The 22,759-nt window shown below is 39.4% G+C and overlaps 2 protein-coding genes across 5 annotated transcripts; one reads left to right on the top strand and one right to left on the bottom strand.

Moving 5' to 3' along the window:
- Positions 1-7,646: 7,646 nt before the first annotated feature.
- On the top strand, positions 7,647-19,988 carry bnip2 (BCL2 interacting protein 2). 4 transcript variants are annotated; one of them, XM_061678094.1, is made up of 11 exons: positions 7,647-7,932; positions 8,095-8,462; positions 11,404-11,499; positions 11,609-11,679; positions 12,089-12,256; positions 13,847-14,029; positions 15,372-15,474; positions 15,543-15,674; positions 15,757-15,843; positions 15,924-16,022; positions 16,845-17,137. In XM_061678094.1, exons 2-11 carry the CDS (start codon positions 8,119-8,121, stop codon positions 16,993-16,995), a joined length of 1,434 nt encoding a protein of 477 aa, XP_061534078.1. In that variant the 5' UTR covers positions 7,647-7,932; positions 8,095-8,118; the 3' UTR covers positions 16,996-17,137. The 4 variants fall into 4 exon arrangements, with proteins under 4 accessions (XP_061534078.1, XP_061534077.1, XP_061534079.1 ...); XM_061678095.1 differs by adding an exon at positions 18,726-19,988 and having other exon boundaries at positions 7,651-8,462; positions 16,845-16,880; XM_061678093.1 differs by having other exon boundaries at positions 7,648-8,462.
- On the bottom strand, positions 18,483-21,714 carry gcnt3 (glucosaminyl (N-acetyl) transferase 3, mucin type). Its single transcript, XM_061678098.1, has one exon. The coding sequence runs from the start codon at positions 21,692-21,694 to the stop codon at positions 20,429-20,431; it is 1,266 nt and encodes a 421-aa protein (XP_061534082.1). The 5' UTR covers positions 21,695-21,714; the 3' UTR covers positions 18,483-20,428.
- Between the last annotated feature and the right edge of the window lie 1,045 nt (positions 21,715-22,759).

Genomic DNA, 22,759 nt, shown 5'->3' with positions numbered 1-22,759 from the left:
TGTTTTGTTGCTGCCGCCACATGCAAACTCTCAGATTGTGTTTAAGCAGAGATGCATTAGCAGTTAATACAAACTCACTGGATTCAGCTCTGGTTACATAAAAGGTAGAAATAAATTATTTTATTTTTTCCCCAAACATGAGTATGAGTACATACATTTGTACTGTTGATGTTTCCATCTATACTATGGAACTTAGGTTCATTATAAGAGCATCTTGAAAAGACAACGCGCACGAACGACATTTTCAGTTCCAGTAGATTTCAATGGTCTAAACTAACATTTCCGCCCTTATTTTAATCTAATCATTGAACTGTGCTACGTCCAGTTTGTCGTCTTACTGGGATAAATGATGCTTGAACAGCAGGGACATTGCCCACCACCTTGCTCAAACATATGATTTCATGCAAAAGGTGACCAATGTTGGTGGACATTAGCATATATATATGTATAAAAAAAAGAGTTATGCAAATAAAAGCTATTTAGAAGCTAAATTACATTATTATTGCATTTTTGTTTTTTTTTCAGGATTTCTTTCTTGGTAGTTTCACTATTGTGTTTGGATTGTGTAATTACATTGTTGTTTAAATTTTTTTTTAAAACATTAAATATTTACATACAACTCTATGTGAATACATGAACTTTACAAAAACGTATGATTCTTCTACTTGTCGACATGGCTCTTTACATTAACACCAAATGAGATCAGCCTCCCCTTAGCCATAATAAAAAATATTGGCTTTTAACAGCGACATTAAAGCTTAAGGGAGCTCAAGGCCATGTCGACATTGTGTAAAAGCCAAAAGACATAGGGTGCGCAGTGTGTAGATTCCCACAGCAAAAACAACTATCGCTTCATGTGAGAATGAGCAAATACTTATCATTTGTGTGACATAAAAGGGACCATTGCAACGCTCACTGAAATAATAAAATATTGAAACGTCTGTGGAACATAAATGTGAATTCTTGCTATGTCTGTCTCCTGCTAATTGAGTTGCTACCAAGAATGTTAGCACTCTGGAGAATAATTTGTCAGTGCAAAACATCGAATGGACCAATTTATTGGTTGCTGCAGGCTGTAGCGTTCCAACAGTCTTTGATCAACCTTTTTGGGTCAGTAACTCTCGAAATAGAGAAAGAAAAATTACACAGCAGAGAAAATATTTCATCTTTTTAAAAGGCGATGAAGTATTTTTGTAGTTGCACTGAAGCTATAATACCAGATTAATTCTTTTTGAAGGCTTGAAGCCAAAGTAAGACAATAACAGCTTCGGTGCACAATATTTATTGTTCTGTGTGGATGGAAACTTAAACATTTAACATGAAAAAGTGACAGAAAGAGTAATTATAAGTTTTGCTTTGTCGCATCACTCACAAGATGTAAGCCGCTTGTGCTGACAGTTACCAGTAAACTCAGTCACACTGTCAATTAAAATAAGCCTTCAAATGCTTGTGTTGGCAGAGGCGTTGATGAATCTTAGGTTTTGAATGATTTCTGGCTTTTGATGACTTGACAGAAGTGCAAAACATGTTTTTGATAGCTAAGACGAATGTCAAAATGAAGTTTTGTCTCAAAACTACACGAAGTCTTGACTAACAAATAGTGTGCTAGTCTTGTCCTTAAGGTGAACTTGTAGTTAAACCAAATTAAGTACTGAATGCTGTATTTCTCATTTAAATCATGGTGCATTTAGTCTTGTTCAAAAGAGTGTCACTGATACAATAATAAGTAATTGAGACTATTGAGCAGAATATCGAGTTTGTGGGGGGGGGGGGGGGGGGTGTTACTTATGGTCTGTGGTGCAACAGTGTCAAAAGTATTAATTGTGCACTCTTACATCAATTAATAGCACACACTAAGCAGTCTTATGATGTGTTTACATTCAGTCTTTGTGCATAATCTGTTTTCTACATGCAACTCAATAATACTGTATACTCATTTGTTGACATTCCTGAGTCAACACATTGAGCTCATTGAGTGGCCATTACGAACCTGTTCCACTTGCAAAGGTCCTTTCTTTGGATGAGCATAAAGAGTTTACTGTTTGTAAAGACCCTGCCATAGCACTAAGGCACCCGTGGTTACCAGAAACAGACAACAAAACTCCTTTAGTCACATTGTAGCTGGCCCCCTTCAATCTATTAAGGGGCTACAAACATGGTGTCATGTTAAAACCTGATTACAAGAGCCCTGTATCTAACTATATTGTAATATGGCCTTCCTCTTGTTAAGCAGATTTAAACAAGCCTATGCTTATGACTGCCTCTCATTCATTTACCCTACAAATGGCTGCAAAAGGCAATTACGCAGGCAGTAAAAGGAAATACTGAGGGGTACATTTAAAAAATGCTGAATAGGTTCAATGAATGTAGGCAAGGTAGTAGAGTAAACTAGGGGAGGCTTATCATTCTGTGTGCCTTCAAATATGCTGCCTCAACACAAGCAGGCTGCATTTGCTTTGCTTGACGGTGCCAACGTTAATCTAACTGAATGGTTGTTTTATTAGGTTTTATATTAGTGTAGGTTCTTGTCAAATAATATAATGTAGATGTCTTAAGACGTGTTACTCCAAAAAACAAACCATGTTTAATTAAAAATCTAATCACGGAGCAATTTTTTTTCTAAACCACATCGAGCAAAACCCCTCGTGGCGTATCAAACCGAGAAACAGTGAGCGAACAGATCTAATAAAGTAAAGTATATTTGCTCGGAATATGTCAACACTACATAACAGCGATGTGCTGTAATTTCATTTATGCTCAAAACATTTCATTGAAACCCTAAAGATGAGATACGAGCTTGTGTGGCACGTCGTGTTGGTCCGGCTCGCGCATGTACACCGTCTCGGAGGACCTTTAATTTGAGAAGGAAATATTCTGTTCCTGCGGTATGAGGTTAAAGTGTGGGCGACAAGTGAGGAAAATCACATCTGAATGCATTAATTAGGTAGACCTAAAAGCATATTTATGAAAGGTTAAGCCACATGGGAATGATTCGGCGAAGGATCTAGTACAAACGGGACAGGTTAATAGAATAAAAGGCCTTGAATAGAATGTGTGCTTATACATAAAATATCAACCTGATCTCACGTGTAAATGAATCATTAGGACGTAGCAATTAAATGTGATGGCAAGCTGCTGACTGCTTAGCGTTTGCAATGACCTTCATCTGGTCTGACAGTGCCAGTTGGGTTCTTATTGTAACTCTGTTTAAAATGTCAAAGCCTCAGACTTGAAAAATTCCACGTGAAATGAAACAATATTTGTTCAGTGAAAAGACGGTTGGCATACATTTTAAATTGTCTTTTTCAAGCACCAATACTGAAGAACAATCTCTTCATCAACTGCTAAATGATATTGATGATACTGGAGAGTAGAATAAAGTGCTCTGTAATTCTGACTGAATTGCCTAACTGGTGTCAATCACAAGTGAATATTGAAGAGGGTGAGGTGGTCCATTGTCCTACTGAGTGATGAAGAGATGGCCCTTCAGTTGGCGAGCAAAACGGATGGCGCTGATTGAGGGAGCTTAGCTTTACGGTGGAGCCATGGAATTGTTAACGGGATGTGATAGCTTGCATCCGCTGCGCTGAGCGGGGAAATAAAGCTGTTGGGATCCAGCTGCTTTCCCATCATTCACAGGGGTAATGATGTCTGTCTGGCTTAGAGTTAAGTAATGGTCCGCCCACAGGTTACCGACCAGGACAAAGCGTCGCCCACAAAGTTGAACTTGGATCAGCGAGCAAGGGTCACTGCTGTATTTTAATGCATTTAATGAAGAATATAATATAATTCCAAGGTATGGTTCCAGAATATAATATAATTCCAGAGGTTCATGAAGTTTATCTGAGGGGCAACTGGCTCCAAATTTCACGCTTTGGAGTTCTGAGGTTATTCATTATGCTCCAGTAATGACGTAGCTGGGGACCAACATGCACCGCTGCAAAGCTAAAACTCTTAAAATATCCCTTGTGTCCTAATAAAACAGCTTCATTATCGCAGACGGGTATGGCTACATACTATAAACGATATTCTTAGGATAACAACAGAGGTAAGAGCATGTTGATGGGACACAGTCAAATATCAAGCTCCACTCAATTATCTATAGCAGGATAATTAATCAGATCAGTATGCACATGGAGTCTCAGAGGCATATTTGAGATAATTGTTCTCATTGACTTAATTATTTGTTTGCTGATTGAATTATTCTCACATTTAGAAAACAAATGATTATGCGCTCATACAAAGCACATATTTGTTTATTAATTTGTTGTGACGGGAAGTGAAATTAACAAAGTGCACTGATGCTGAGCTACATTCTAATGGAGAATGTCCCTTGAGAAATGAACAGCAGCCATGTTTGCAATCTATGCCATCATGTGTTATCTTTTTCCCGCCGACAGTAAATCTCAGCCTTTAGGAGGTCAATGAAACACGTCTGCAATGTAGTAGCAGCACACACGACAAGGAAGCAAAGGCTAATATTTCTCAGCTACGAGGTCAGCCCTCGGTTACAGACGCTCTGTCCTGGTATGGCTGGCATTCTGAAAACAATCATCCCGGTCCTCACGGCTACTGCACCACAAATCATGAGGGTCGTTCTAATGGCACTCGCTTCTATTTATCATGCTGTTTTAAATGTTTTGCTCATTTGTTTCCTTTAAATATTTTATTTTCCCTTAAATATTCATTTAACTTTGCCTTTCAATCTTTTACCACTCCCCCCACCCAGCTATCTTCTTGTCTCATTTTTAGGCATCTACAATCATAAAAAAATTATTCATCTACCCAGAAAGAAGATCACATAAAACATGCACATGAATCCTTTTTGTCTTTTCTCATTAGTGATATACTTCGAGTTGCCTAAATACTTCCCGCTACCACATTTATGGAAAGTGGTTGGAGAATCTTCCTAATGACTGCTTTGGTTACACCGTCCAGCTCAGATCCTGGCGTTCCTTCCTCTTTTCAACATGAAAGGAAGGTGGAGGTAGCTCTGCAGTATTTGCGTACAGTTATAGAGTTCTTGCATTATTTTTTTAAAAAGAGAACTAGTCATATCCTGCATCTGACTGTTTCACTTTAGTATTCAAACCGACTGGCACAATTAAGTGGAGTAACACATGCACGAAAAAGCTGTACACTGGCAATTAATTTTAGCTTTAATACATAAGGACAGGAGCAATATTACAAGAGGATGTTTCTAGCTTGCAATAATTTATTGTTATTAGTTTGCCAGACATAACACTATTCCTAAAATAGTGGCCACCCTCGAATAGTCGCCATGCACTGATTAATAGCTGGGTGCATCATTCACTTGAATAAATAAACGCTGAACCTCAATCAGACATCTCCTTTTGTCAACTTCAGGTAGAAAAATAACAGGTGGTGCACTTGGTGGTTCTAATTAACTTTACTCTGACATGGCATCTGTAAAGCAGAAGTTTACGGTAGTGAAAGAAAAATTATGGCAGTATGCAGTCCATAGCATTCTGGAGCAAAATCGGTCCAAAGAGATTTCTTATCCCTAAAAGATGCCTGGTAGTCTCTGTAGTTGAGTAAACAGGGAGTTGAGAATCGGGAATGTGTAAATAAAATAACAATCATATTTGACGATGAACTTTCAAAAGAAACAATTCAGAAAATGTATCATTCGGTTATATATGTAATGGAAATCTAATTAATTGTATTGCTCATCACATAAAGAGCAACCAGACCCTTTCCTATGTCAAAGCAAATTCCATTTGTAATTTGGTTATCATATCACTTTTCTGTCTTTGAAATCACTGGTACCCTTCTGTCGTTGCATCACAAAATAAAACACACAAAAAGGCTAAATAATAAAATAAATACAACAGTCCTTTCGAAGCTCGCACAGCAGAAGTCTCACAATACACACTTTAGTCTTGCTTGACGTCATGCATGATGATGGAGTGGGTTTTGTTTGAAAGACACAATTGCACAAATATTGATGTACAGTACATCTAAAATTAATTATCATAATTTATTCATTGATCATTTAAATATTATTTTAAATTTAATTAAATTTAAAATGAAATTGAAATTACATTATTAAATATTTTAAAAATATATACTATTGTTTAATATTATAATAAAGATCCATGTGTACACCAAAAAAAGAGGCCTGGTACTCATTGTAGTTAAATAAACATGGATGGAGGAAGACGGTAACCATGCGGTAATGGCATGCTAAAAATGTCCTCTTATCTGGGAATCTATGAGCAAACGATATATTGAGTGCTTCATGTGTCATGGCTACAGCTTGGCGAGCATATTTATCTTGAATTAAGTGAAAACATTTGTCTTCATTTGTAAGGTATGTTCCACGACTCATTAGCAACCAGCACCAAGAAGGATGAGAAGCATAAACTCTAAATTTGACCGGATTATCCTTTTGTGATGAGCCCTAACGGTCCAACAGAGTAAATAGCAACGTGGTAATTAGAAATTACAACGGATCATCCCATGCACACAAAGAATTAACCTTGAATCTGCATTATGTGAGCTATCGCTTTTTAACATGGGAGAGGGTGGGATAATAACTTTAAAAAGAAATAAAATGAAAATATGTCATTGACAAAAGTAGAAAAAACAAGATTCCCCCCCCCAAAAAAACAAACGTAGTTTCTATAATGTGAAATGATTCCTGTTAAATTCATATCTAAAGGCAAGACTTCAGAGTTTAAGTGAGCATTTGCCTCCACCTAGAGGAAAAGGTTAGCCACTGACTCAAAACAAATATCTGATACGAACCCACCTGTGGACATGTACTGTGTGACTAATAACGGGTTATTTATATGAGATATGAAACTAACACAACAACTGCCATTCATGTACCAATCACTGTGAGTTCAAGCCACACCTGGATGTGATTAAATATTATATTCCAAGCCGCCTGGGGAAATGTCTAACTAATCAAAGTTTATTTACAGTACATTAATGACATATTGATATCTCAAAGTATGAAGTATTCAGAAAGTCACTTGAGGTCAAATCCATCCCTATTCTCGATTATACGCTTGAAGCAGTACATGTACAGGCAGTTATCGCATGTATTCTTAGTTACGATTTTGTAACTTTTTTTTTATTTAAAGGAATACGGGTCACAAACGCATTCGATAATTTAGCAAATAGTACAATTACGTAATATTGTATTGGCCGTGGAATAAGTGACAGTCGACAATCTTGATATCAACCTGTAAGAGTGAAAGCCAGTGGACAGCGGCTCCAGGTCGCAGCCTTCCCGTAGTTCGGAACGCTGGAGGCGGTGGCTACCAGGGTTGCTACGGCTAGCATTTAGCGGTGTTAGCACACAGCTAGCATGCTGTTAGCGTTAGGGGGGTAAAAATGAAGAGGGAGTGTAACTGCCAGCTAGTCTTGTTACTAAACGAATGGTGACTGCAGCAAAATGAAGATACGTTATTTTAAAGTAATAATAATTGAAACAGTGCATTTTAAAATGCGAACTCGCGAAAGCTAGTGCCGCAAATCGAGGTTGTTAGCAAAATTATAGTTTGTGGCTGTTGTGCGTCAGTGATAAAGAAATGTTGGTACCACTTTGCCAATTATTTTGGGGTGGTGATCGTTAACGTAACAATTAGACGACTGACGTCGCGGTGAAATGATAAACTCGACTTGCATGCCGGTGGCGACTAGTCTTGCCATTTAGTTACCGCGGCTCGTTTACGTCACCGTCGACGTAGCGTCACTTACTTACGTCAGTTACGTAGGCTTGGTGGCTAGGAGGAAGGAAACCGACAAGTGGGCTCGCTGCGCACTGTTGGCCGAGTGAAGCGACGACTCCTTTCCTGTACTTTTTTTTTTTTTTTCGGTGGCACGTTTGGGGGGGAGATTATTTTCTGCACCCGGGGCGACATTCGACACTGTCTATTGAATAAGATATGTAGTGAGTCGGTAAGTAGCTTGTTGTCACCGACAACGAAGCGAGCTGCTCCGCGTGCTAAAGCTAACACGCTAACTTCCAAACTCCTGAAGGAGTTGTGTCATTATTTCGGGGTGTCTGCTTGACAGAGATTACACGACAAACCGGTGTTTCTTCGTTCACTCACAATTTAGCAACGGCGGTGGTAGGCGGACGTTATGGCTTCAGATGTGATAGAAAGCGAGGCAACTCTGAAGGCGGTGAGTGACAGCAACTTGAACAATAGTCGCCCAGATTTTGGCACACCCAGGCGGACTCACGACAACAGACGCACGTCCAGTCCCTCGTCGTCTGGGGTGTCGGGAGAAGTGGACGAGGAGGAGCTGGACGAGCTCCAACAGAGCACGACGTCCACGGTGGAAAATGGCGAGGAGGCATTTGAAGCGTGTTTAACCAAAACAAGCAGCAGTCCACAGGAAAGGACGAGTCTGGACAATGAGCAGAACCCTGGTGCCCCAGTGAGCCTCCCTCAACCATTCTCCACTGCTGGACCCAGTGGAAGGTATGTTGAGGCATACAGTAAACAGTTCATTAGGTGCACATGCATGATCTCGTGATAACTAATACCAGATATGTATACATCGTTTCTTGTTTTGCAAGTGCGCTGATGCATTTTGAAAGAGTGCCTTTGGACAGGGCGTTTTCTCTGTTAGATCGGTCCATTCGTGGAATGTAATACTGACTGCTATAATTGAACTCCCAACACTCAGCTCATTCTCTAAACATCTGAAGAACATGTCAGTGGATAATCAAATCTGCAACCGTAACCCTTTTATAAACTGCTGATTTCCTCATCTGTTGTCATTACAGCTCACATTTTACAGCTCACAGATGGAAATTAGCAATAGGATACATTCATTTTATAATGTTTTATCATTTTGCTCCATCCTTTTTCCAAATAAATGAACTTCAAACTTGACTTTGAATGAGACTGTAAGAGAGTTATTAATTTAACAGTATGCTTATAATTGTTGGTATACTTCATTTAACCTGGCCAACTAAGGCAAACAAATATTCAAAACACCTCTTAGTAAACAAACTGCAACCACATCAGCATAGTTAATATAGTCTAGTATCTGTTGGTGTCAATCAAATCTGAGCATTATTATTTTTGTAAAATCCCATTTTCTTTTGCTAGATCTCATCAGATTGGCACACACATCGTTGAGTTTTGTGTTGGTAGGCAGTTTTTTTATGTTGGTATGTTTTGGATTAAAATGTTGTTTGACAGGCTGTGAATTGCAGGCTACAGTAATTGTCTTAGTGCTCCGTGATTGCTTTACAGTTGGTTTTCATTTACACCCCAAACAATTTAACTGGCAGCTGTACAGACAGAATTGGATTCAACTTTGATTTAGGCAGCGCTCAGTCAAGACACATGCTGCTCGAGTCAAAGCTTGGTGAAATTAATTTTCAGTTAGCATTATCATCACTTTTGAATTTGGATTATTTTGCCAACCCATCAAACTACAACAGCTAGTTCAAAACATGTAGTGTGTGATCTGTGTTGAACCAACATCAATCATGTCTGCATTATTACAATTGGTCCACTTTTGATTCATTTGTTAAATGTCATTTTCCTGTATGGATTCCTGTACAATTTGTACCTCTAGGTTGTATATTATGTGGGGGAATTAGGCGCACACCTAAGCTCTACAAGCTAAACTGAATACTCTTAGTAATGTCAAGTAAAGAATGCCCAGCATGTTTGTGTGTCCGGATTTGCAAGTAACAATCATCTATGCGATTATTACAGCAAACATACAGATGATCAACATTCATTAGTGAAGGAAACCTTGAGGTTCAGCGAACTAAGCCTTAAACACCAGCATGTAAGCTTTTCAAGAAGCCAATGATCTGATTAGGTGGCAAGTAGTAACTTGTAACAGTTGGAGAGACTTTTAATGATCGTGCATGATTGGACAGGTGGCATCTGACCAGTATTAGTGCAAAGATTAGGGGCCGATTACGTCTCATCTACCACGCAATTGCTCAAATTGACTAGGTCTATGTTTTTTGGTCAAATCACAAAGGATTGTTTCAAGGGTCATTATAATCTGTTAAATTAATAGAAAGAACCTCTGCCTTTGCTAGAATTGTACATGTTTGTGTGTCCAATAATTTCATTTTTGATTGTTTCATCTACTGTACCAATCTGAAATCTTCAGCTGTCTGCAGCCAAATCCTGTCAAGGATGACACAAGTCTCTGCAATATTTCGCAATATTGTGAGTCTAAAAAATAGCACAGGTGTCATGGCGGAAGTAAGCAAAATGGTAGGCAATTTAAAAAATATGTGGTACTGTCGGCACAATTAAGGCCAGCCTCTTTTACACAGAGATCCTGCAGAATTGCTGCATCAGAACCGTAACAGTGGATGTAGCATTTATTCGCCTGTGCCTTTTGCACAGAAAATCCAGCAAATTGGAATACATTTGTAGCTGTGTCCGACACCGCATCAGATGATCGGATGCAGCAGCGTCTGGTATGACATACAAAATAGTCGACACTTGACAACCAGTGAACATTGCTTTTGAAATAATTGGTTGGGTATGTATCATTCTTAAGTTGGGCGTGTGTCAATGTGTATTGCTTCAGCGGTGGATCCCTTGCAAAGATATTTTCCTTGGTTCTTACATAGAAGTTTGTTGGATAAAAGGCCACTTCTATTGCCTCTTGGCTTGTTTTGTAGATCATAGAGTTCATTGAATGCTCCTATCTGAATGCTAAAGGTGGGATGATTCACACAATTTGAAGTAAATTTTAAATGCGGCCTTAAGTTCCCTACGTTATCCCACGTCAAAGGCCAAATCTCAGAAAAGAGAACGTATGAGGTGTTGTTTACATTATTGACAATGCAATGTTTTGCTTTACACTGCACCAGAAAAAAACATAAAACTATGCGGAGCCAACGTCTGTTGGCACTAACTAGCTCTGGACCATTTGCCTCAAAATAAGAAACTCAAAAAGTCATTTAATGTCATTTTTCAGAGCCTCGCAAATGTTTAAAAATACAGCCCTTGTTGTGTCCTTTATAAAATAGATGTCTGTTTTAAAGAAACATTAAAGGGACCTTGCTGATGGTCTGCTATTGTCCTGGTAGTGCTTCAACTTAGCCTTTAAGATGGTATGTTTCATGCTGTTCTTCAAATGTTATATAACGTTTTAGGACTATTAAGTGTAAGAGGAATTAAATGAGAGCAGCATTGCCTCCTTGCATATCCTTCGTGTTCATTCCAATATTCCACAGCGGCCTATACAAGTCAGTCAGAGTTAGATGAATATGTGTTTGGTATCCGCGTAGGACTCATCACTTCCCGGACTCTACTTGCAACCAACAAATTTGTCATTCACCAGGAGCATTGTCGCGAGCAAGGTTTTTTTTTTTTTTTTTAAACATTTTATTTATTTATTTATTAAATTGCTGTTTGTTTTCTTACCCAGCCTGGAGCGCCAGGAATCCGTTGCCACGACAGAGGCCAGATTAAGGATGGAGGGAGTCGAGCTTAAGGAAGAGTGGCAGGATGAGGACTTTCCACGGTAGTATTACAAGCACCCTCTCATTGTTGGAGGGAACGTGAGGACGACGCTCACAGCTCTGCAGTGCACAAGCCAAAAGATATTTCTCTGATTACTTTCTGCCTGTTAGGCCTCTACCTGAAGAGGAGGAGGAGCTTGAAGAGGAGTTGTTTGCTGGAGGCTCTGAAGAGGGAGATCCTGGTAATTATAAACTTGTTAGTGTACACTACAGCATAGTTGATAAACAGGAAGCAGAGAAGCTACGCTTGACTAATACCTTCTTTACTGAACTGAGATTTTTTTTTTTTTTTTTTTGTTAAGGCAGAAGTGTATTGGATTTCAATATATTTTGTAGAGGTACTTAATTTAGTGGCCATTGAGTGTATATTCTCAGTTATGGGTGTGTACAGGGAAGTACACTCAAAATAGAAGAAATATGAACTTGTGAATATGTTCATTGAATTCATTAATCTTGGTGAACTGTGGATGAATTTTAGAAATAATTTTTCCTGTTCTTTAAAACTACTTGCTGATTACGGACATTTAGGGCATCTTGTAAACACTTACCCATAATGCTTATTATTCTCCATCTGCATCATATGCTATGTAGTGAACCACAATAAGAAGGAGAAGAAGAAACTCACAGCTCCAGACATCAGCCTCACTCTTGACCGCAGTGACGGGTCCATTCTTTCTGATGAGTTGGATGAAAGTACAGAGCTGGACTTGGATGACATGGACACACCCTCCGACAACAGCAATGAATTTGAGTGGGAAGGTAAGGGCCTTTGACAATGGCAGGTTTCTTATTTGGAATGTGCTGATTAGTCATCTTTGCCATGTTTGTATGTCTGATAACTCTTGAACAAATATGGACAGTTTTAACATGCAGTGGTGCAATTTGTCAATGAAATGTTGTGCCTGGCATGCACTTCAGTGTATAAGAGAGTGCATTGTTTTTCTGGTTCTTTGACCCGATAATACGCTATATGGACAAATGTATCGGGACACATAGTCATTACAATTACTGGAAGTGATAATGGTCGAACATATAGACTCGGTCCATCCCAAACAGGTGTTAAGGTCAGGGCTCTGTTGTTCTTTCACACCAGACTCATCAAACCACCTTTGTTTTGGAAGCTGTAACCTATCCACAGGCAACAAAAATATCTAGCAGAACCCTCGATTGTTAAGAGCTGTCCCATGTTTTCGTCCATATAGTGTATGTTTCGTCATTGGTTCCCCAGGTTTGGGTTGGCAGGGAACAGTCTAAAGGTGTAAATTTATGCTGTGTTGTTTTTGTCTTTCCACACTGCTGCCTTCCGCTTTTTCACGTGGAAGGATTGTTTCCATTGCCTGCCTGGAAACAGGCTGCAGGCCAGCAAGAGGTTTCTCTCTCTTGCTCGTGGTAAGGTTCCTAGGACAGTCCCTGGACCCCCAATTTATGGTTAATCAAACCTTGTTGTCCCGATTATGTTCTGTCATCACCATTCTTTAAAAAAAAAAAAAAAAAATCATAAGCTTTTTCATTCTTATTATTTTTTTTGCATGACTTTTTTGCCTTTCCTTAAATTCGAACACATTTTGAGAAAACATAAGTAATGTGCATGTATCATTCCTGCAAATATAAATTTCAACATACAAAAATAGGTGAAAAAGCAAACCTTCAAGGTAAATCAGTCTACAAATGTGTGAAGTAGACAGCAGCACAACCTTTCTTAATTACAAATTAATTAAGAAAATTAAATGAATTAAACTTAATTTAAAATCAAAGCTACTGTAAAAACTAATGCTTTTCTTTAAAAACAAAAAGATGACATTTCTAAGTGACCCTCAACATTTGAACAATAGTGTATAATACAATTGTGCATTTTAATCCAAAAACAGGACATGTTCATTAGGGTTGGCTAAATAACACGTTTTATCTAAATGGTTTGTCATAGAAAGTCAAGGTATCGGAATGAAAATTGCATTCTCAAATTGGTAATGTTTACTGGTGTATTTATACAGGGTAAATGGAGCAGAAAATATAAATCAGGCTAATGATAATCTTGATCCTTAATCCCTATAAATAGTTGAAATCGGCATGGTTGCTCCACAAGCGAAGTAGCCATGATTCTCCATGTAATGATTCTTTGCTTTCTGCACCACCTTTATTTCTGTTACACTGTGAAATGCTAAGATCATCTACTCTATCATTATTTAAAAATAAAAAAGGTATGCAGGTGAGATTTATTTTGTAATTCAGATGCAGCATGGCGATCCCTATTGATTCGTCTATTGATCACAAATATTTGAGGGATTATTTATTACGACCAGGGATGCAAAGCACACAACAATCACCTTGTGCCACCTAATTTTCTCTCAGATGATCTCCCCAAGCCTAAAACTACAGAGCTACTAGAGAAGGGCGTGGAGTCAGTCAAGCAGTACTCGGCCTCGGACGAGAGGGAGGAGGGCCGGCGCTGGAGGGTGTTTCGCATCGGAGACCAGGAACACAAAGTGGACATGACAGCCATTGAACCTTACAAGCGGGTTATAAGCCATGGAGGTCAGTGTGGAGGTCACACCCCAAAAACAGCTCATGACAAGCTCGGCTTCTTAGGCCATTCACTCCTTAAAGTAGAACTGAGTGGTCTGTGTGTTTTATAATGCTTTTCAGTAACAGCGGATGAAACTAAATGCCAAAATAGCTAAAAACTGATGGGGACAATTGACAATAAATCTAATGTGCCTGGGTGGAATACAACTTTGGTAGTACCTTGCTTTACAAGGTTTAATTTGTTCTGTAACAGAGCTTGTATCACAATTTCCATCCCAAATTGTGAGTCAGACGCAGTTGGATGTTGTGGCATCCGCTGCCACCATCTAGCGGCGGTGTATCTGAAGCTCGCTTGTACCTCAAATTTGGGCTCGCAACACAAAGCAAAATGAAATCTTAAATCGGAAATCGGAAGTCAAGGTAGCATTGTATATATGTACAGCCCGGTGGGCCTGTGGTCTTGCACGTCAGCGTTGCAATTCTAACGATGGGATCTCGGGTTGGACTTCCTGTGTGGAGTTCGCATGGGTGTTCTTCGGGTACTCCTCCCACATTCCAAAGACATGCATGTTAGGTTCAATGAAGATTAAATTGCCCATAGGTGTGAATGGTTGTTTGACTTTAATTGGAACGGGAAGGTCAATTCCTTTGTTTTTGTTGTATACTGAAGATATTTGGGTTTCAGATCAAAAGATGAATGTCTTAAGTCGAGATTTAAATCTTTATACTGAGGTAGCAACACGAATATCCGCAGGTAGCGCATTCCAGAGTACTGGAGCCCGAACAGAAAATACAGACCTTTTTTTTGTCTCTCTGTGTCACCAAAAGACCATCGTGTTGCGAACGTAGGTTTCGGGACGGAACATACAGTACCACTAAGTCAGCAAGATAGGAGGGTTCTATGCCACGTAATATTTTATGAGTAAGTCACAAAACCTTAAAATCGCATTTTAAATTGACTGGGAGCCAATGCAAGTTTAGGTTCCAGACCACCCTCAAGTAAAATCTGTGATATTGAAATACCCTATTTAAATACACTCTAGGTTTGCCTTTTATCACATTTATGGCACTTAAATGTTTTTAAGGTGTTTAAACGCATTTATGGAACAATTCAAACACATTTTAAACACACAATATATTGAGAGAAAGCAAGATCAATGGACGGCAAAAATATTGTACAAAAGGTATTAAAAAAAGAGTAACAACTGTAATTCAGTTGCAAAAAAAAATCTGCACTATCGCTGCACTGCGAAGTGTGTACCGTGATAAAGTCGGGGATCACTGTAATATGATCAAACATACTACACATTGCATTATAATTGAAATACTTAATTGATATTTTTCTTTTCAGGTTACTACGGAGATGGCTTGAATGCTATAATTGTTTTTGCCGTGTGCTTCATGCCTGAGAGCAGTCAACCAAATTACAGATACATCATGGACAATTTATTCAAGTGAGGGTTTTGTTTGCCTCCTGACTGAACATTTTCAAACTTTTATGAATGTAATGAAATCCTCGCAGGTATGTCATCGGCACCCTGGAGCTTTTGGTGGCGGAGAACTATATGATTGTGTATCTTAACGGGGCGACGTCACGAAAAAAGATGCCAACTGTCGGCTGGCTCCGAAAGTGTTATCAGCAGATTGACAGAAGGTAAGTGTCACTGTAAAGTTACAAAAATAAAATAAATAAAAATCATTTGTCATATTCTGTCTTCTCAATTTCTGTGTTCCAGGTTAAGGAAGAATTTAAAATCTTTGATAATCGTCCATCCCTCTTGGTTCATTCGCACCCTGCTGGCACTCACAAAACCTTTTATTAGGTAACATGAATTCTTAGAAGAGTAAAGACTTCCCCTTTTGGTTAATTCGTTACATTTTAACATATTTCTTATTTTGACAGCTCCAAATTTAGTCAAAAAATCAAGTTTGTGTACAGCCTGACAGACCTTGCGGAGTTAGTCCCGATGGAGTACGTATCCATTCCAGATTGTATCAAGCTGTGAGTACTTGGATCCTCAACTCTCACACACATTCTCCCTTTTCTTCCTCTGTTTTAAACAAGCAACACACTGTTTTTTCTTCTTGTCTTCTGATGATAAACCATGATATTCTCTGATCCGCCGTGAAGAATGAATACTTGCACAGCATTAATCGTGGCAAACCTGTCTACGTTTATATAACAAAATTAGTGAGTAGAAATCCTATTGGTCGAGAGTTTGTTTTCCGGGAAGGTGTTCCGGTTTAAGCCTAAGTGAATCAGGTGATTGTAAATACACAAGAACCATCCGTACAGGTGTGTTTAAGTGTTTTATTTTTTAAGGACTCTCAAAGTCATACCTCATTCTCCAGAATCTCTCTGGACTGCCAAACATTTACATAATCAAGAATCCTCTAATATTGGTTGCATTAACTTAGCATAAGATATTCATTTATTTATCTATTCTAAAATGAGGGGCTGATGATGATACACTTTTTCCGCCGGCGATCCTTTCGGCGGGGCCGGGGGATTCTTTAAGTGTTTTTGAACAATATATGATAAAAAAAATAAACCACATTTTCAGCACAATTGTAAAACGTAATGGCATTATCAAGTGTCGGTACTTGGTATTCGCCAGTACTCAAATGTAAGTAGTGGTACTCTTACTCGGTCTGGAAAAGTGGTATTGGTGCATCGCCTAGCCCTAGATCAACCTAAAGCAAAACTTGTGTTCTTGTGACAGTCTTTATGAAACATATTTGATCATTTGTATGTAAGATTGCTGTTTATTGGCTGCCTTTTTTCCTCTCTCCTAAAACTTAATTTCCCTTCCCCCCCCTTAAGGTTTGACGAGGAAAAAAATAGGAAAAGCCGTAAAAGGTATCATGTATTTTTCACCTCGGGCTTGGTTGCCTTTCACAAAACTAACACAGTTGTCCTGTATAGACACCCCAGCACACCTCCTCCCCTCCTTATTGTTGTTGTTTTTGATTGAATTCTTTGCATTTGTCTCCAAAATCAATAACATTTATAAATCACCACTGTTTGGCCATTCAAATCACATTCACAGAGAATCATATTAAATGTATTCTTTGTTGCTTAATTCAAAACATCACTATCAGAGCATCTCTATGCCGATGCTGCTACCAAGAAGCATGTGTGTATGTGTGTGTTTTTTTTTTTAAAAAAGGTTTACAGTGGGACTTTTTTGATATTGGGTAAGTTCAACCTTGTTGGCATAATGGAAGTGGGTGGAGTCACCAGGAAGTAACTAGACATGGTCACTGAGGTTGTGCAGTTCCACGATAACGGCCCTCACATGGTCCACCCCTCGCCTCCACCGGTCACTCACTGAGTTGAACCCTCACAGCTTGTTTGCATGACTCACCACAAACCCAACTGTCAAAAGCCTTATTGCTCTTTATTTGCGCACATTGATTTAATCTGCACAATATTAAATGATGACTGCTTATTTGCTTCGGTTTTCAGTTAGAATTTTTTTATTTTTTTGAAGGGATGTTTGAGCACTGCAGCACATCACGTACACACACACACACACACACACTTTTCAACTGGACCGATAAATGTGCACCGCTGCCGAAAAATATGCAGACAAACAAACAAGATGAACCTGAAGTGCTATAGTCACCTCTGTAGTTGACAAGAATTAGAAGTTGCACAATTGAATGTCATTACTTTGCAAGGACATGTATGAGAACATGTAAAAGGTTCCTCCTTCTTTAAAATACTAATACAAGTAGTCCCATTGATAGTGGAGTTGTAGTACTGTGGGATGCAAGTCAACCCCCATTTTGCATTATTGGCTGGAAATAAATGTCACAATCATAAAACCTTTATGAATTGTACAGGCACTGTTAACATTCTGAACTGTCATACAAGTGTAAAAAGACTTTAGTGAGGTATAACAAAGGCACATCCAATGTCACGAGACAGTCAACAAACAAAGTAACCGAGCCAAAATTTCCACAAGACAGGAAAGACTGAAAAATACGTTCATGTTCATATACACTATATACAGTAAAAATATCAAAACATCTTCAATGTCTGACATGAAATCAGAGTAACCTTTCCTGTTTTAGGTTAAGATGACCGCAATTATGTCCATCTGCTGAATGCCAGAATAATGAGAGAAGGATTTTATTAGACCATTTTTCATTAATTTCTTAAAAGTCAGAATTTTCAGCTAACTGCGGGCGAGAGGCGGGGTACACCCTAAACTGGTCGCCAGCCAATCGCAGGGCTCATTGAAACAAACAAGCATTCACACATATGGGCAATTAAGTCTTCAATGAACCTACCATGCATGTTTTGGGGATGTGGGAGGAAACCGGAGTACCCGGAGAAAACCCACATAGGCACGGGCAGAGCACGCAAACTCCACACATGCGAGGTCGGATTTGAACCCGGGTCCTCAGAACTGTGAGGCAGATGTGCTATTTCAGTAAAAGTAGTTTTTTGACATTTTGGGGGGGTGGTGTGCCTTAAGATCTTTGTGTATAATGTAAAATATGTGCCTCAGTTGAATAAAGGTTGGGAAATGCTGGGTTATTGTATAAAGAACTTGGGTCTAAACCTGCTCTGTATCGGTGAAAGCGCCATTAAATAACATTTGAGGTGTCAAAGAAATCCAAAGTCAAAAGAAATGGATGCGTTGCCATTACTATCACAATAATGTCTGTTTATTGTCCATTGCTGAATGCGCAGGATCGACCAGGACGTGCACGGCAAAGTGGAGACGGCCACCGCCGCCGTTCCCAAGTGATCCTGCGAAAGTACACAGGAGGAGGACGATGAAGACTGTTCGACTCGCTGCCGCTCTTTCTTTGTGCATGTTTGTATTTTGGGGTGGTGTGACTGGAAGTTCTTGCATCAGGAAAGTGCCTTGTTAAAACGATGCTGCCTCTTACATTGCGGAACAGTTTGCGAGTTGCGTTACTCCGAAGCAGCTCTAGGCTTTTTTCCTCTCCCCACACGTTTTCCAAGAGGTTTTTAATCCTTTTTGTCTTGTTGTAATTTACTGTCGCTGTATCCTGTCAAAATGACCTTCGCTTCATCCTGTTGTATCTACTCTTTATTTAAAGCACTATGTTACAAACATTTGAATCAGTTGATGCATGTACTGCTTTATTACATTTAAATATATTTATATTTCAAAAAGGTGAAAAAGGAAAGTAATATATTTTTATGTTTGCTCTGATTTTTAAAAGTGCATTTTTAGGTCTCTGACCCAGCCCCCTCCCTTCTAAAGGCAATTCACACATTTTCATTTACCTGGGGAAAATAAATCCACCCCCAAATACCTGCAACTTGTGTGGGTCTAAACACCACTTTCTCTATGCCATTGATCAGAATTAGTTATATTTACATTAATTATCAAAATTGCTTATTCATACAGACGAATCATGTGGCTACAAGTCCATTGTATCTTTCAGATATTACCCACAATACTTTTTAATTTGGGCACTTGGTGGCACTATAATCCTTAAATTACTGTATAACATCCATCCATTTTCCGTACTGCTAATCCTCACTGTTTAGACACAAAAGAAGGTGCTTTGTAACATCAAATATTGTTTGAACAAGGTCTAAATTACATAATCAGAATATCATGTAATTTATTTTTAATAGCCTACAGTTTCCCAGAAGGATAGAAAGTACACCAAGATTGTGTGACTGTGCCTTAATGTTTTCAGAAAGGTCAATGTAAAGTTTCCTGAGAAAGCGGGGCTCGAACATTCCTGGGTGTTTTCTCACGATTTGATGGTTTATTCCATGGAGGAAAAAAGCCACTGATTGTGTAATCTGACTAACGAGATGCAATGTGCGCATAATACTAAAACCATTAAACTGAATGGTCAGAGACAAAAAAACGAGAGCCTCCATGTTGTAATTACAGGGAGAGTACATTTGCTATGATTAATTGAAAGATGCACTTAACCTACTGCTGCATGAGAAAATTAGATGCAATAAAATACAATTGCCTCCCTTTAAAGACAATGTTTTGATTGACACGACCAGAGAGGTAGTCATTTAACATTTATTATTCTGGTCAGGAGTGTGCATTGTCTTTGCATTGGCCAATGTATTGAATCTGAATCAGTGTAAAGTTTGGGCCTGTGACGTACAGTCAAGGTGTCCCCCAAAATTTTACCAGCCTAAAAGGTATTCGAGATACGAGTTCTCGTTCGGCCAATTTATTGCTTAGCCTTGTGAGCAAACATTTGAGATATGAGTGCTGTATTGTGGCACTGAACTTAATTCACTTAACTCAGCCTGGAACGGATTCATGGCATTTCCATCCATTTCAAAGGGAAATGATGATTTGAGATACGAGGATGGCCACGGAACAAATTCAACGCGTATCTCAGAGCACAGGTGAGATGTCGGATTTTGGGGGACACCCTGTATTAACCCCGATCTAAAGCTTTAAAATACAGAAACGACTCCAGGCATCTAATTGCAATGTCATCCACCATGGGATCAAACTTATTAGCCAGGAGGTGATGTTGCCTCAGGAGCCACGGCAGGTCTCCAGCTCCATATACACAAACTGCTCTTCTATTCATCCCTGTGCACGGCTCGTATGGCGCCCCTTTCCTCACATCTCCTGACAAATAGCTCCACTTGACCACGCGGGCGATAGCTTGCATGTCCGACATGTCGTACTTGCCGTTAGCAGGGACCGATCCGGGCACAGAGGGCATCCGCTGTAAAGTGGCCCACAAGTGCTCGTCTGGGCTGTAGGTGTCCTTCTCCCACTCCAGCAACGCCAGAACCTCCCGGTCCTGTGTCACATGTTCCACGAAGGCCCTGCTGGCCACAAAGTACGCATTCCCAGTGAACATGGGGCTTCTAATGGGAGGGGGGCTTTTCTTCACGTCGGTCCTGACGATGGAGTCTGTGACGTTGTAGTGATACTGCCAACGTTGCTTCTTGTAGTCATTGGTGGCTTCTGTTTCCATGCTGTTCCTTCCATTAAGAACCTTCAAAGCTCGCACTATCTCCCTGTTGGTCTTAATAGGAAAATCCGTCCCGCATGTGTTCAGCAGGTATCTCCACCGGACATGGGACCCCAACAAACTCACCATGCAGTTCAAATCGGCCTGCACTCGAGACCATGAGGCGTAAACAACGCTCTCTAATTTCCCAGCTATGAATACATTCTCAAAGCAGGAAACAATGGCATCCACGGCCTTATGGAATTCCACTGTGGATTTTCGGTCCACATGCACGCAGTAGATGTTCTGAGGGGCGTAAACGGCACGTAGGAGACGCTCGAACATCTCAATCTGTCCGTGGATCACCATAGAGTACGCGATGGGAAAATCCTTCTCTTCTTTTCCCAGAGGAACTGTAAAGAAGCCTCTGTGTGTACGATAAACTTGACAATCCTGGGTTGCGTTAAGGTAGAAGTCCTCTGATAGCAGAACTTGTCTTTTCCTGGATGATAGAAGGACTTCCAAGTCAGTTTCACGGCCTGCCAAGTCTCCCGTGATAATAGCAGAGCAGGCGGGCAGGTCAGCTGCAATTTGCTGCGGTATCCTGGGGTCAGAGTCTGCTTTCCAATGGACAAGTGAAACAAAAACACTCAGAAGGATGAGGGACAGGATTCTCAGAAGCCATCGACCTTTGAAGAACTTGGCCAAAATCCTTTTCTTGTGGGAGAGCTTCATTGCAGAAGCAAAGGATGCCACTGATATCTCAGATTGAAACAATAGGAGAAGCCACAGTGTATTTATTACTTGACTACAAAATCCTAAATCCAGTAAGGAGGTGTGTCTTACTTGACAAAGTCAACACATCACCAGAGCCTGCTCACCCATTAGGCAATATAGGAAGATGCTAAAGGTTATTACTATTAATTCTTAAAATAGAAAAGACAACGTGGATTTAAATGTAAAGCAATGCCCAATTAATATTGCTCCAAATGATTGTACCAAATAAGATACAATAATGGCAAAGTAAAGGTATCAGTTATTTCGCAGTGCACTGTTGAGTTGATAACTTGCTTTTAAGCGATTAGCCTCAACATGCTATGTAATCAATAAATAACCAGTTATATATTTTGGTATCTGGGCAACATTTAGGGATCATAATTGTTACTGATCTTTTATTTGTAGCGCTTGAACCTACTCAGTCGGTGTCTAGAATCTACAAAATGTGGAGTGTTAACATTTTAGGGTTACATTTTTGGGAGTTGATTTTAACTCCAAAAGTGTAATTTTAACATTTTCTAAATTTAATGGTGTCCAGACTACGGGTTGTTTCACAGCTTTGATCACATAGTTTATGATTAACTCTGAAAAGTAATCTGTAATTAAATTAAGATCCACCTTTGCACCTGCATTTGACTGGGGTTTCTCCAGTTTAAAAGAGACCATTTTCCTCCTCCTGCATCTTCACACGGTAAGTGAACTTAAGTTCAAATTTACTAGAATAATTATGAATTGATGCTGTGAACTGCAGTATGTACAAGGAGAAGAATATATATTGTAGCGACGGTGACAGCCATGCTACACGCACTGCTTTGTGGTGCCCATGTTGGGCGAGTTCGCATGTGGACGTTTTCCTTGAATAGAACCATGACTGTGTGTTGTATGATGACCTTCCGGCCATGTTCGCTGCATCGGCAAGAGATTCCTGGAGACTTATCAGCTGTGTAATAATAATAAAAGTTATCAAAAATCATTTTATTATAATTATTTTATACATATACACATCACGGGTCAAACATTTTG

Source organism: Phycodurus eques, chromosome 5 (assembly GCF_024500275.1).
Source record: "Phycodurus eques isolate BA_2022a chromosome 5, UOR_Pequ_1.1, whole genome shotgun sequence".
Lineage (NCBI taxonomy): Eukaryota > Metazoa > Chordata > Actinopteri > Syngnathiformes > Syngnathidae > Phycodurus > Phycodurus eques.
This window is presented reverse-complemented; position numbering and strand designations above follow the sequence as displayed.

Coding starts and splice junctions, on each gene's coding strand:
- gcnt3 (XM_061678098.1), bottom strand. CDS start 21,694: ATGAAGCTCTCCCACAAGAAAAGGATTTTGGCCAAGTTCTTCAAAGGT.
- bnip2 (XM_061678094.1), top strand. CDS start 8,119: ATGGCTTCAGATGTGATAGAAAGCGAGGCAACTCTGAAGGCGGTGAGT. Junction 14,030..15,371: donor GCGGGTTATAAGCCATGGAG/GTCAGTGTGGAG, acceptor TTTTCTTTTCAG/GTTACTACGGAGATGGCTTG. Junction 15,675..15,756: donor TATCAGCAGATTGACAGAAG/GTAAGTGTCACT, acceptor TCTGTGTTCCAG/GTTAAGGAAGAATTTAAAAT.